Genomic DNA, 14,322 nt, shown 5'->3' on the forward strand with positions numbered 1-14,322 from the left:
CCAGTTTCAGCGTCTGTGCTGCCGAAGTGATCCTTGGGCGTTTGCCCAGTTCTAAATACCATGGCCACATCGCTGCACCTCGATTTTTCAGCACTAGGCGTGATCTCTAACTTCCCAACACGGAAGACACGCACAGGCCTCTTTCCAGCCCCAGCTGCTTGCACAAGCTCCTGCCACATCCCCCATCTCCCTCGTGTCATCACGTCATAACTTCGGTTAAGGCCGGGTTAATAGACTACGTGCTCACTTAAAGCGGAGACCAGAGGAAACCGGGGTGACTTGTCTTCCACGATTGACTGTTCTTACTGTCCCGGTTCTTCCCTCCTTTCCCCGGGGCCTCCGACCTGTGGTTCTGGGGAGCGGTTGCCCTTTGTGGGAGCTGAGCGGCTGTCTTCCTCAGGTGCCCTCTCCCCGTTGCTCCGGGCGCCCCTTCCCCACTCGGTTGGATCTTGGGTTTCCGGGATCCCACACCTCCTCTTCCTTGGCTTGCTTCCTCGGTCGGGCGCGGCGTGCCCCCGTGCTTCCTGTGGAGAGCGTGTGCGTGGTGAGATTTCCCAGGCCAGTGTCTTCGTTGTCCTCTTCGTGGGTCATTTGTCTGAGTTCCGAACCGCAACTTGGCCATGGTTTCCCTTCAGGATCGGGAAGGCATCGCCTCCCTGCTTCTCGGTGGCGGGTGGGTGCTGAGCCGCCTGCAGCCTGGGCTGACTGTGTATGACCTGCCTTTTCTCTGCGGGTGGACGCCCCTGGATCGATAGCCTTCCGTCCCAGGCTCTGTAGGCTTCCAGTGTGCTTTGGCGTGGGCCTGCGTGCGTGCCCTACATTTGGGGACATTTTCTTTTTTTTTTTTAATTCTTTATTGTTTAAAGTATTACATAAGTCTCCTTTTCCCCCCCATTGACCTCTCCCTAGCTGCCCCAACCCCCCAGCACATGCCCTCCCCCCAACATTTTCTTAAATTATGACATCATTTCTCTCCTGCACCCTCAGCTTGTTGTGGAGCACCTGCCGGGGGCCAGCTGCTTATCCTGGTCGCTGTGTATCTGTCCTTTATTTTGGAGTCTCCTACCCCCCCCCGCCCCCCCGTTTTCCCAGCAGGGGTTTCATGTCTGCTGGTAGGTTTTCATCAAGGGCTCTCTCTTGTTCTCTCAATGAAGAAAAAAGGTAACAACCTGTTCCATTTAATGGATAGTCTGTAACCTTCCTGTTTCTTCTCATTTTGGTCCTTCCTGTTGGACGCTTTCCTCACACATCTGGTCGTTCTTGCTGTGTGCTCGTGTTTAAGGGAAGGTACTTGGGCTTGGGGGTTTTCAATAAACATTGGCCGCTGCCTAAATCTGAATCTTTCATAATCTTCCCGACACGATCCAGACCGGGGAACAAAGTCACCTCTCCCTTGTCCCTGCAGCCGCTCTGAGACACAGGGACCAGTTCTAGGACAGCAGAGAACGCGCCTCTGAAGAGCCAGCATCAGGACCCACGGGAGGGTAGTCAGTGGAAACTCTGGCCCTGGGGGAAGCAGGGAGCCCACCACGAGGGAAGGAAGCGCTGATAAATCCGACACCAGTTGCATGAGAAGCGGATGCTTGAGAGTTCCTGAGATCACAGGCCGCCTGTTGGGGAGCCTGCCATTTCTGCCAGAGGGGAAGGTACCTCCTAGAGGCTTGACGCAAAAAATAAAAGACAGACTCAGAAGAGACTCCAGACGCGCCCACCTCACCAAGAAATGCTGAATTGCACTGTCCCGACAGAGGAGAGAAGCCACACTCCCCGTCCTTGGCTCCCGAGAGCCAACCGCAGTGCCTTTCAAACGGGCAGAGCAGAAAAGGGAAGACGGGTCGTAAACACTGAGAAGGAGAGGACGGGACCCACACGGCTCAGGAGCATTCTCTCGCCCGCCCCTGGCAGAGAGAACGGGAACAATGCCCGGTCTGAAGGAAATACCTCCCCCAGGACTGACTGCAGAGATCAAACTTAACTCTGAAATGAGAAATGAAAAACCTCCACCGAAAAGGGACCCAAAGAGGAAACCGAGACCTCAGGAAGCGCTGAAACAAGAGTTGATGTAACTCAGCAAAGAAATAGAAAAAGACAAAATTATTTCAAATTAACATTCAATTATAAAGTCCCCAACAAAGAATAGTGGCAACTGAGAAGACAGTGAAACAGAATAGAGGGAAGCAGCCAAGAGTTCAAAACGGAAGGATGGACACACGTGCACTGGTGGGTCCCACTGTGAGGCCCACACGGCACTGAGGAGCCGCCGTCTGCAGATGCACAGCCTTGCGGGTGAGTCCCAGGCATGTTCGGAAGCGCATGTATGTGTGTGTATGTAAGCACATGTATGTGTGTGTATGCACATTTACATTTATCGAATTATCATCAATGTATACAAATACATAAGAGAATCCTGTGAGGAATCTCTTGTAGAACAAATTACTTGTCAGTTTTTTTAACGCTGATGCGGATTTTCATACGCTGTGGGCCCTTGACTCCCCCAAAACGTGACTAATAGCCCCTTGACTGGAAGCCTTGCCAATAATATACGTATTATGTACTGTATGCTCACAATAAAGTTAGCTAGAGGAAAACATTAAAATCATCAGGAAAATACAGTATTTATTGAAAAAAGAAATCCATGTGTAAGTTGACCCGCACTGTCCAAACCCATGTCAGGGGTCAGCTATGTAGTTGGCGAGGAATGCTGCCAACTGGGATGGCTGGTGTCTTGGGAGTAATCTAGGTTGGAAATGAGCCAACTTTGGTTTTTCGGAGACTACGGAGGAGGCACTGCTCCTTCAGGTGGTTGGAAAGCAGACGATGATGGAATGTGAGAAATGCCCAGCCGTCGCACTGGCTCACACCAAGAATCTAAGAGGCTCCTCTTTGTTCTTAGACCTGGAATGCAGGGCAAAGGGCATACCCGATGGAAACTTCCAGACTAGTTTAGACGGCACGGAGCCGGGTGGACACGCTGAAAGGAAGGGGAGGAAGGTTTCAGAGACGGGGAAAGCATGGCTCTCCTTGTCTGGCAGACTTCCCGCTGGGCACTACCTTGTGTTTTGTTTTTTCAAACATTTAATTTTCAGGATTACCTTCACTCAGTTTTCATTTTTGTATCTTTCTATTTTTTAAATATTTTATATTTTAAAATGATTTCAGAGAGAGAGGGATAGAAACATCAAAGAGGAGAACCATTGCTAGGCTGCCTCCTGCACGCCCCACACTGGGGATGGAGCCCACAACCCAGGCATGTGCCCTGACCGGGAATCAAACTGTGTGACTTCCTGGTTCATGGGTTGGCGCTCAACCACTGAGCCACACCGGCCGGGCATGACCATGTTCTGCTCTGTGTGAGTGCTGGTTTCTTTCTTGCATGAGACTCACGTTGTGTTGAGTGAAAGGTGAAACAGGTTGGGGAGATGAGGTGCCCTGTAGGTGAGTCCTTGTTTGTTTGAACAAGCACACACTCTTGGCTTGCTGTGTTCCCTCTCCCGGGACGTGAGCGATCCTCTCCTTTCCGTGAATCAGAACTGGCAGTTACTGTTACCGCGGTTGGCAAGTTTCTCTCTGATCCTTCGGGTTCACTTTGCCCTGGGGTATTTCAGAGAAATTTAACTGACCCAGAGCGCCACCTGGTGGTCAGTAAATAAGAGGGTAAATCTTGTAGTAGGTTTAGCACCAGCAGGTTTCTGCATCACAACACACAGGTGGTAAACTTTAGTTCCAGGGTCACTTAAGAAAGTCTTTTACTTTTTATTTGATGTGCTGATGAAGTATGTAGTTATATAACTTATAACTGGAATGTCAGAAAAAATAAAAGCAAGCCAGAGCTAATCTCCACATCCCATCCTTTTCTGTTAATTTCCACTCCCGAGGCAGTCTGACCTGTAATAACGATTGTACATGAGAGTTTGCCCTCATTCGGAGGGTATGCTGCTAGTCAGCCACCACAACTGCTTTGAGGCAACAACAGCCTCAAAGGACAAAATGGACGCACAACAGGAAACCATCGCCTCTCTATAAAGATGACCAAACCACAGCGTTTAGCTTTGTCCTCCCCACAGCCCAATGAGACGCGGTGCTGGGCGGGCCTTGGGCTCACGTTGGCCAAGACCCAGCGGCGGTTTCACGTTGACTCTCTAATTTACTTAAAAATCCTATCAGCTTCGGGGGGGGGGAAAGTGTCTCAGAGCTTTGGAACAGTCAGAGAAGTTTTCTGTCATCAAGACAAAACACTCCAACTTTAGAGTTCGTTTTGCTAGATAGCATATAACCCTGACTTCAGAAATCCGAAATAAAGTGTACTCCCCATCTACCCAAAATGAGGGAGGCAGCGGTTAGGGGTGGGCCCAGAATCACCAGCTCCATATTAGGGTAGGAAGTTTGCTTTAAAGGGGAAGAACCTAAATCATTAGAACAGAAAGCTATTTCTTTGATATAGTAAATGATTCAGATTTGGGAGTAACAGAATTCTTAAAGAGTATTTAGCAGATTAAAGTGAAGGCTTGATTACAAGTTTAATTTCAATATTCTCTATGGCTAACCAATTCTACGCCATCTCCCTCACATCCACCCTCTATTCCTTGGGGACAGCGTAGTTCTCCCGGTAGAATGGGCTGCTCTATTTCCTGGCGTTTTCTGTGTTCCTTCTCTTTTCAACTCTCCATCCTCTTACCTGGCCTGGGCTTCCCGATGTCCTTACGTCCCCCAGCACCTCGCAGCACCCTGTGGCTGCACTTACACAGGGACGTGAACCTGCTGTGGTCTCCTCCCCCGCAGGCTGTAAAGCTGCTTGAAGACGTGGACTGTGATTTACTTCGTAGCCTCAGCACCTTGGACAGTTTTGGCTCAAAATGTGTAACTACATATATTCGACATAATACACACATTTTAAGTAATTTATATTTATTAAATACTATTATTCAACTTCACACTTGAGAAATATCAAAACTTGTGAACTGTCAACCAGATAGGCTAAAATAACAAGAATTGATAATAGTTTATTAATTGGACAACTGAAACCCTCATACATTGCTGGTAGGAGCATAAACTGGCAACATTGACTATCTAACCATAAATATACCCTGTGAGCCCGCAATCCAATCCTGGGTACGAGCCCAAGAAAATGACAAGAATGTTCTTAGCAGCATTATTCATAATCGCCAGCTCCGACTGGAAGTAATTCAAACGTCTATTAATTTAGAATGGATGTATACATTTTGGCATATTCACATATATACTACAGAGCAATTAAAAAAAAAAGAATGAACTTCTGCTACACAGATCCAAGTGCTACTTTATGAAGTTCAGAAACGAGCTAAACTCACCTGTGGTGACAGAGAAGAAAAGTGGTCACTTTTAGGGGGTGTGGGTGTTAGCTGGGTAGAAGCACCATGAGGACCCCAACTTCACATAGGATCTCTGCACCTCATGTACACACACGTCATGTTGCACCCAAGTTAAGAAGAAAGAAAAGTTGGGAACTCAAGTCTTGGGAATATGCCAATATGCTGGAGGAATAGCCATGAGACAGAAGCAAACTGATACAAGTAGGTTCCTTCGCTTAAATATTCCTATTATTAGAATGGTTCCAACTTTGGCTTACAGGCTCATACGACTTTCAGATAAGCTAGGCATAACCTAGGCAACTCTGCTATGTGAGAGACATTAGTTACTTAGCACCAAGTTTTAGCCACTCATGTTGCTCAATTTTGAGAAAACTAAATCTGGCCTAGAAAATTAAAGTGGCTATTTGTTACTAGTAATACTCCAAAAGAAATCTGTTTTACTACACTCTATCTACTTTCACCTAAAATCGGCTAAAACAAATAAAATTCTTTCAAGTATATAAAATGTATTTCCTGTTAAGATTTGGGAGGAAAAATCTAAAAAGCTTTTTAAATAACCTTGAGTACCCTAACACAGCTAACTTTATATTCTAGATTGTGTTTTTGGTCAATATGCCTGACACTATACACATTAACAGTACTAGGAATGAGTTTTAATATTAATAAATACTCAATTTAACCAAATATTTAATTCTTCACTAAATATTGTGAGGGAAGTACACAAAAAGATAAAAATATTTAAAACCTTTAAGAGCAAGAAAGAAGAGATCCTGAAAACGATGCATGTAAACATGCAGAACTGGGCTGCAGTATACTTAAGGCACAAGTGAATATAAATATAGCACCTTAGACAAATATTTAAAATTACAGCGTCCTAGCTATATATAAAATAGAACATCTGTCGGTTACATGAACCAGACTATAACCTACAAGTCTTAGTATTTACCAGAACTTCCTGAGGGACTGACGCGAATGGTGAGGTGACACGGGTGGTGTGTGAGACCTTTTTTTTTCAAAGATTTCTTTGGACTTTGCTGCGATCACCTTCAAGGCACAAATCTAAGTGCTCGTTAATCTGAGACTCCAGCACTCCGTTCTGACAAACAGGACAAGCCACCGTTCTGCTCTGGCTGGCGGAGCTGCCGGAGTTCGGCGCTGCAGCCGCGGGACGTGAGCTCCACTTCGGATCGCCGCCACCACTTGGTGTTTTCTCTTTCTTGATGAAAAATTTGTCAAAAACAGTCTTGTCTTCCAGCCTGCGTTGTTTACTGGGGGGCTCCGTTTCAGGCCGGCTCCTGTCCTGGGACGCAGCCCCAGGTGCCGACTCCACCGCTTTTAAGGAGTTCCTGAGGGCGGCCTTGGAGGAGGAAGTCCTTCTTTGAGAACCCGAAGACGCTGAGCTCTTACTCGTGTCACCAACCGCTGCGCTCTTCGTGGGGGACCCACTCACACTCCTGAAAGCCTTTTGGTTGGCAACTGACGCTCGGGGAAAGTAGTTGCTCACCACGTTTTGGCGACTGGCGTTAAGCACAGGGGGGACAGTTTTTTTCCTTGAACCGTTCTGCTCAAATTGCACCTCAGTTTTAGACTTCCGTCTCCCAGCACTGGTTGAGTGGTCCTGACCTAAAGGATCCTGGGTTTTATTAACAGCGCGCGGCGTGGGGAACTTCCCAGATGACAGCAAGTTGTTGGTTTCTCCCAGAACATGTCCTCTCCCACTAAATGGGACAACTCCATTCGTTTTATCTGCAACAGAGGCAAAGAACGTTTTTTCCTTGACCCGAAATTAATATAGTAAATACTAAGCCAAAGGTAGTTTTTCAAAATGAAGTATTTCATTTTAACTCAGATCCATATAATTACCTATTAATGAAAGAAAGACTGTCTTCAGCAGCTTGTACTCAGAGAACATAAAGGATAAAAAACATGCTCTCATTTTATCACGCAAACACCTTAACTTTACCCTGAACGCTGCTTAGAATTCTGAAAGCTTCGTTCCAGGAGGGGGAAGCCTGCCACAGCGTTCCCCTCACAACCAGGCTGTGACCTCCAGATAAATCCTCCTACGGCTCCGCAACCGAACGTGTCAGACTGGGCCCCACATCAGATCAACAACTTCCAGTTAGGAAGCATGAACTCTAGTAACCTGGTTACCTCTTCAAAAGGCAGGGACTGGACTTCTCCGGAAAGGGAGAAGCCTGACGAAGTCCTTGCAGGCACATGTCACATCCTGTCCCCATTCTCCTCCCCATGAAAGGACACATCAATAGGAGAAGTCAGCTGGCCAGAACCCAGCTGATCGGAAGGGGTGTAGTAACGGCTCACGTTCCGGGCATTGTTGTTGGAACTGGTGTTTTTGTTTTGACAATCCTTTTGCCTTCTGTTTCCTAATGACTCACTGAGTCAAGATAGGGAAGGGGGACCCTCAAATATTATCAGTGGGAACGATTTCTACTTTTACTTCCATCTACATAGAACACGCATATTTTTCTACCATCGTTCAGGGATTATAAGCGTTTATAAGTCCACACTGGAAACTTCGAGAACCATTCCTTAAGCTCCTCTTAATACTGCGCGCCAGCTTTCTAAAACACAGTGCTGTCTACACTGTGGCTCCCGCCGCGGAGCAGCTGGCAGGGACAGTTACCTTTCCTCTCCGCTGCTGCGAGCTTGGTCTTCCCTTTGCCTTTCTTGGCGTAGTTCTCCGGCTCCTTGACTTTGATGAACGTGCCCCCGCAGGTGTTCTGGTGCTCAGCCCACCAGTAGTCGTGCGCGGAGGGCGCCCTGTTGGTGGCGCGCTTCACGTAGCCGTGGTAGGGCTGTCGGAACTGGCACGGCCCGTCGCAGCGCCACCAGTGGCGCCGGTACTCGTCCACCTCGTCGTGGAAGGTGTGGTACACCTGGCTCCAAGCAAAGGCGTTAGCACCGAGCAGGCAGCTTAACGTTTTAAGAAAAAAGCTTTAAAAGGAGCTTTTTAAAGCTTTCCATTTCCTAGAACTTTCTGAAGTTTTATTTTGGGAAAGACGGCAACTAGATTTAGCTCTGTTCCAAGTTCGCTTTCATGGGAAAGAGCAGCAGTTAAGTGCGGATTAGAAGACAAAAAGAAAACCTTTTAGAAAAATGCAGCCTCTAAACACGCTCAAGTTTTAGGAAACGAATGGAATATGATAAAAACTGAGGATACAAAACCAGAGCCTGTGTGTGCCAGAACGAATAAGAACTGTTTCCCTACAAGTATCAGCACCACAGGGCTCGGAGGACCCCTTTCCATGGGCGCTCCCTAAACACAACCTGGCCCGTGCGGCCCCCGCGGGAGCCTGTCTCCGCACCTGCGCAGCTCTGCCCGCGTCTTTGAAGGAAGCCTGTGGGGTTCGTTTGATCTGTCGGTGGGCGAAACACTGGCCAGAATTCTAATGTTTTCTCTCTGTGTCCTCGTGGCTAACGTAAGCGTGGCACAGAGAACGGCCCAGTATCGGCTGCCTGACTGGAGAGCCTCATTCAGTGGGTCAGAGTTCTCTGTAAATGCGCTTCTCACCCCTAAACAGGATCACTTTGTTTCACCCCGAGATGAAATCCTAGTTAGAGCCTAAGCAGAAGGCAGATGAGACTTGTAACTGAGAGGAAGGTTAGCCCTCCCGCCGTGGTGGCAATGAGCATGGCAGGGCACCATTTATAGACGATTCTCCTAAAAGACTGAGTCCCTTTCTTTTACTGTCTGTATAAGATAAGGAGCATCTGTATATGAGATTTTTCATTTTTAATACATTCCCCATGTGGGAAAGAATGCTAAGCTTTCTGTAACTCTATAGATGGTTTTATACTCAGCATCTCTCCAGCATAAGCAAGAAAAGTCCTACTGCTCGGCCAGCATGCAGACAGTGCGCACTGTATTAGGCGCGGAAGAGACTGGGGGACAGAGGTTCGGGGCAGAGGCACGTTTGTCAGACCTGCCTTCCCTCATGTTGAGAACTCCGCTCACTAATTGGCCACCAAATCTGGGAACTGGATCTGTTTTGCTTCCAACCCCTGTAACTCCTCCAGCCTGGGGGGGGGGCGAGGGGGGGGACTGTTTAACAATGTGGTCACTAAAAGAAAATGCTCCAGTGTGAAACGGGAGCCTGTGGAGTTTGTTATAACAGGATGCAACCTGAAAAAGCAAGGGTGCCCACTGATCAGACCTCTCCGACACAACAACGCACAGGCATCCAAGATAAAGGAATACGTCCTCTTCCCGCTGAGCCGAGTGCTCCTTCTAATGAACCTGAAGCCTTTCATACTGGCCATCCACAGTGCTTCCGCTAACCTGGGTGTTCTGTGATTGTTCTCTAATGCAAGCCACTTTCTTGATGTTGAAGTAACTCTACCCACTAATTAGCGAGCGCTCTGGAAAGTTAGCACTGACAGCTAGAAAAAATACATCAAGGGGAGCACTTTTTGTTTTCCATCACACTGGCCTCTACTGCCTATTAAAGGAAGGCGATACCCCAAATACCAAAGAATTTATGCAAGAAAGTTCTATTTGGCTCACTTCCGTTCAATGTCTGTTAAGTCCTCCCAGAGGTGCTAGCTACAGTAAGCGTCATATAGAGGTCTAGAAAGAGGGAGAGCGCCGTGTGTTCAGAAAATAAAATGCGGCAGAAGTTCAATATCTGTTGAGACTTAAAGGACAGAGAAGTCAGAGCCCATTGGGCAGATGAGGAACATGCTGACAGCAAACAAAAGTGGCACATTTTAGGGAGGGGTTTTTGAGGAAAGGATGGAGGTGGAAAGTTCAGTTAGCAACCCAAGACCTATCTAAGCAGGGGAATGTGGGAGGTAAGAAAAAAAAGGAGCGGAGAGGTTATCTGGTAAGACCAATTGATAACAATAAAAACAACTAAGATTGAATTAGTTAGTACTCAAACTGGGCTAAAATGTTCTGCGTGTATTTTCTCCTTCAGTCCTCATAAGAATCCAAGTTACTGTGCTCATCCCCATCTTACATGTGAGTAAGAGGAGGCGCAGAAGAGTTCCATAGGCCCACAGCTCAGACCAGCACCTGAGCCTAAACAGTCTGATCCTCATGCTCTTCGGGCCCCAGGCTCTGCACCTCCTACCATATTACGTCGCAACAGAAATCAAAGACGACTTGGGAGAGGGAAGGACGTGAAACAGCGCAGAATACAGGGTGGGCTGAAGGAGGAGACTATCCTAAGGAAGCAACGTAGGAGCCCGCCGTTAACATCCCAGAGAGGGATTGCAGGCCGGATGCCACCGCACGGAAGGTGCCCTCCAGGAAGGCCGGCTTTGCTGCCACTCCCGGGGCAGCGTCTCCAGGCCTCTGACTTGCTGGGCAAAACCCTCCAAGACAGTATTTGTTTCTACCCAGTTCTCTATCTGTAACTAAACCCCGGGAATTACTGGATGAATGAACTATGAATATCACCGACGCGTGTGGCTTCACATACCGTGATGTTGGCTCCCGTCAGGCGATTGATGCGATGCATGTGCTTACAGAACTCGGGACCGTGCCCCTCCCGGTCTTTGTCGTTGTTCGTGACAAACAAATAGGCGTGTATCATTTCATGCAAGAGGGTCTGAAACAGAAAACAATCAAATAGTTTATGGTGCTTTTGACATAAAAATGCATTTTCTTACTCTACCTGGGGTCTTAGCCTTCTTTGGCTCACAGGGTCCTCTCAAATGCTGATAAAAGTCATGAGGCATCTTTCTAGAAAAACATACAAGCACACGTGCACCAAACTGCACAGAATGGCTGAAGCTCTATAGGTCCTGCGTTAGAAACTCCCTGTTCCTGGAAAGCCTTTTATCTCTTAATCAAAATCCAGATCAATGAAATCACTATTACATAAAAAATTAAAAATTTCTGTATGGGGAAAAAAAACACCGTAAGTTAAGTGAACAAACTCAAAAATATATGTGCGACTCACTCACTCGCTATTCATTCCTAAAATATAAAGAACTAAAGTCAACAGGAAAATGGCCAATAACCCAACTTTAAAAGGGGCCAAGGTCACAGACAGTTCACAGAAAAAGACATAAATAACCATATGAGAGAGAGAAACACATTGATTTGTTGTGCTTTCATTGATGATTCTTGTATGTCCCCTAATCGGGGAGGGATCAAACCCGAAACCTTGGTGTATGGGAACGACGCGCTAACCAACTAAGCTACTCGGCCAGAGCTAACATAAGAGTCTTTAATGTGTCTCTTTTGATCTAGTTTGTTATCCATGTCCCTAGCTAGAGTGTTTAGTCTTTATGTGTAATATAATTACTGATATTGTGTTTATGCCTACCTTTCTCTTTCTCTGGCCTTTGTTTCTTTATTCCTTTCTTTGTTTTTTCTTAATCAAGTATTTCTGTTTCTACCATTTTACATTTAGTAGCTATTTACTTTTTTGAAAATTGTGGTAAAAAGTCAATAACATAAAATTTACCATCTTCACTATTTTTAAATGTTGAGTTCAGCAGTGTTAAGTATAATCTTTGTTGTGAAACTCGTTACCTTTCATTATCCTTAAAAACAGCACCCCTCGTACTTCCAAGCATGTTTTAACATATCTGCCGTCCAACCTCCACCCACCATGCTCTTCTGGGCTTATGTCTCAAGTGATCTAACGGGCAAGACCAGTCACCCGGTGAGCACCTTGGGGAGTTCAGGCCTTTACTAGACTCAACTAAAGGCCATCTAGGAGTTTCTGCCGCCCCACTTCACCCGCAGGAGTCATCACCACTGGCAGGGAGTGCACCCTCACACTGGTTGGCGCTGCCAGCTCAGCTCCAGGTCCTGGAAGGGCGGCACCATGGGTGTTGAACAGAAAATAATCAAAAGTTGTGTCTTGCCCTCACCGGTTTGGCTCAGTGGATAGAGCGTCGGCCTGCAGACTGAATGGTCCCAGGTTCGATTCCGGTCAAGGGCATGTACCTTGGTTGCGGGCACATCCCCAGTGGGAGGTGTGCAGGAGGCAGCTGATCGATGTTTCTCTCTCATCGATGTTTCTAACTCTCTATCCCTCTCCCTTCCTCTCTGTAAAAAAATCAATAAAATATATATTTTTAAAAAGTTGTGTCTTGATAGGAAGCTATGGATCCTAAGTTTTTTCCCGTTTTCTAAATATGCAACTTAAAGCAGTTATTTAACCTCTCTGAACCTTAATCTCCTTACTTATAAAAACCAGGATAACACGCATTGAGATCTGTCTATTGTTCTAAACATCAAATTAGATACTATACCTGAGAGCATTTAACTTTGAGGCACTAGAAAAATAGAAGGTAATCATTATTATTTGCTCCACAATTGAAGCCTGCAATGAGGAAAAACTGATTTTTTTTTATTTTGCATTCACGGGGTCCGCACCCGTCTAAATGAGGAAGACTTTCTAAGTCAGGGAGCGAGGAATGGGGCTTATGCCGAGAATACCTCCACAAGGTCCTTCCGCGGCCTCAGCTTCAGGAGGGGCTCGCTGAGGCGGATGGAGCACATGCCGCCCTTCCCTTCGTACGTGCAGACCCCGGCGCACCTGCAAGACAGCCGCCGCGGAGCGTGACCGACACACACAGGGGACACGTGGCAAGTCAAACCCTACACGTTCGCGGGGTCCCTCCCCCTCGAAGGGCTCGGGGCACAGGGCGCTCTGGGAGGCGCGCCCTCGCGCTGGAAGAGGGGAGCGTTCCAGCCCCGCCCGCCCGCCCGGGAGCTCCGTGCCCAGCGGCCCCGCCCCCGGCCAGGCTGCCGGCTCCATCCTCTTCCGCGCCCCCCCCGCCGCCCTGCAGCCCAGCCTCGGGCCACACCTCTCCAGCGGCAACACGGTCTCCTCTGAACTGTGTGCAACCTACCCGCTCGGCGTTCATGACCCCGATCGCGTTCAGGACGGGATTCCGGGCTCAGCGCGGAGGAAAGGGGTCCCTGGGGCCCAGCCACGGGGCCCAACGGTCACCTCCCCACCCTCCCGCCGCGCTCACGACCGAGTGGGGGTCCTAACGGCACGGGAGGAAGAGGAGCACACAGCCCAGGCCCTCGGGCACCCCCATAAGACAAGTCGGAAACGGGTTCGTTTATCTGCACGGGAGGTGCGAGGCCAGCAAACCCCCTCTGCTCTCCGCGGGACCGGAGCGGGCGCCCGCAGCTTTCTTTACGCTGTTTGGGCGGAAGAGGGAGGGAACGGGGAGGAATAGGCCAGAGGGGCCGACGCCGGGCCCTCGGTTAACGGCCCCCGAGTCCGTTGCGGGGGGAGGAGGGGGAGGAGAGGGGTCGGGGCACAACCGCCAGCCCGCCGGCCCTGTCCTGCCCTCCCGGGGCGCGCGGGACTCACAGGGTCATCCTCTTGCTCCACTTCACCTCCACGGCCTCCAGCTGGCCCCAGAAGAACCGGTCGTTGAACTGCACGAACAGGGCCTGCAGGTCCGGGGTGGGGTCCACCAGCTCCCACGTCTCGTCCACCAGCGACAGGGGCTCCTGGGCCTCCTGGGCCCGCTCGCGCTCCGACATCAGGTTCCACTCGTCCTGGAGCCGGAGTGCCAGCACCAGGTCCTCGTCCATCGCTGCCAGGGTCCCTCCCGGGCGACCTCCGCGGGCGTCGGGCTCGCTCGCGGGCGCGGCCGCCGCTGCGGGTCCCAGGCTCGGGGGCGCCGGTGAGCTCCTCGGAGAAACCGGCTGTTGGGCTGCTCTCGGCTCAGCCCGCAGGTCTCGCGAGAACTCGGGGCGAACTGGCTCGAGGACGAGGAAAGCTGAGTTTGGCCCCAAGGAGGCCGAAGCCAAGCTCTGAGGTTTAAGAAAAAGAACTCAGCACGACACCTCCTAGGGGGCTCAAGACGGGTCCCCAGAATTCGGGCCCCAGGAGCTTCAGGAAACTGCTACCGCCGTCACGGTACACCTACAACGTCAAACAGAACGTCACGCTAGGCGCAAGCGCACTGCCTACTTCCCGCTCGGTCTCGCCCCCCACTCACTTCCGCGATAGCTCCTCCGGCG

The 14,322-nt window shown here is 49.2% G+C and overlaps 1 protein-coding gene across 1 annotated transcript; it reads right to left on the bottom strand.

Moving 5' to 3' along the window:
- Positions 1 to 4,393: 4,393 nt before the first annotated feature.
- SPRTN (SprT-like N-terminal domain) lies at positions 4,394 to 14,218 on the bottom strand. Its single transcript, XM_079763544.1, has 5 exons — positions 13,664 to 14,218; positions 12,772 to 12,871; positions 10,796 to 10,924; positions 7,996 to 8,248; positions 4,394 to 7,094 (listed from the first exon to the last, which is right to left on the bottom strand). The coding sequence occupies exons 1-5, from the start codon at positions 13,888 to 13,890 to the stop codon at positions 6,361 to 6,363; spliced, it is 1,443 nt and encodes a 480-aa protein (XP_079619670.1). The 5' UTR covers positions 13,891 to 14,218; the 3' UTR covers positions 4,394 to 6,360.
- Between the last annotated feature and the right edge of the window lie 104 nt (positions 14,219 to 14,322).

The sequence above is a fragment of the Cnephaeus nilssonii genome, assembly GCF_951640355.1.
Source record: "Cnephaeus nilssonii genome assembly, chromosome: 23".
Classification (NCBI taxonomy): Eukaryota; Metazoa; Chordata; class Mammalia; order Chiroptera; family Vespertilionidae; genus Cnephaeus; species Cnephaeus nilssonii.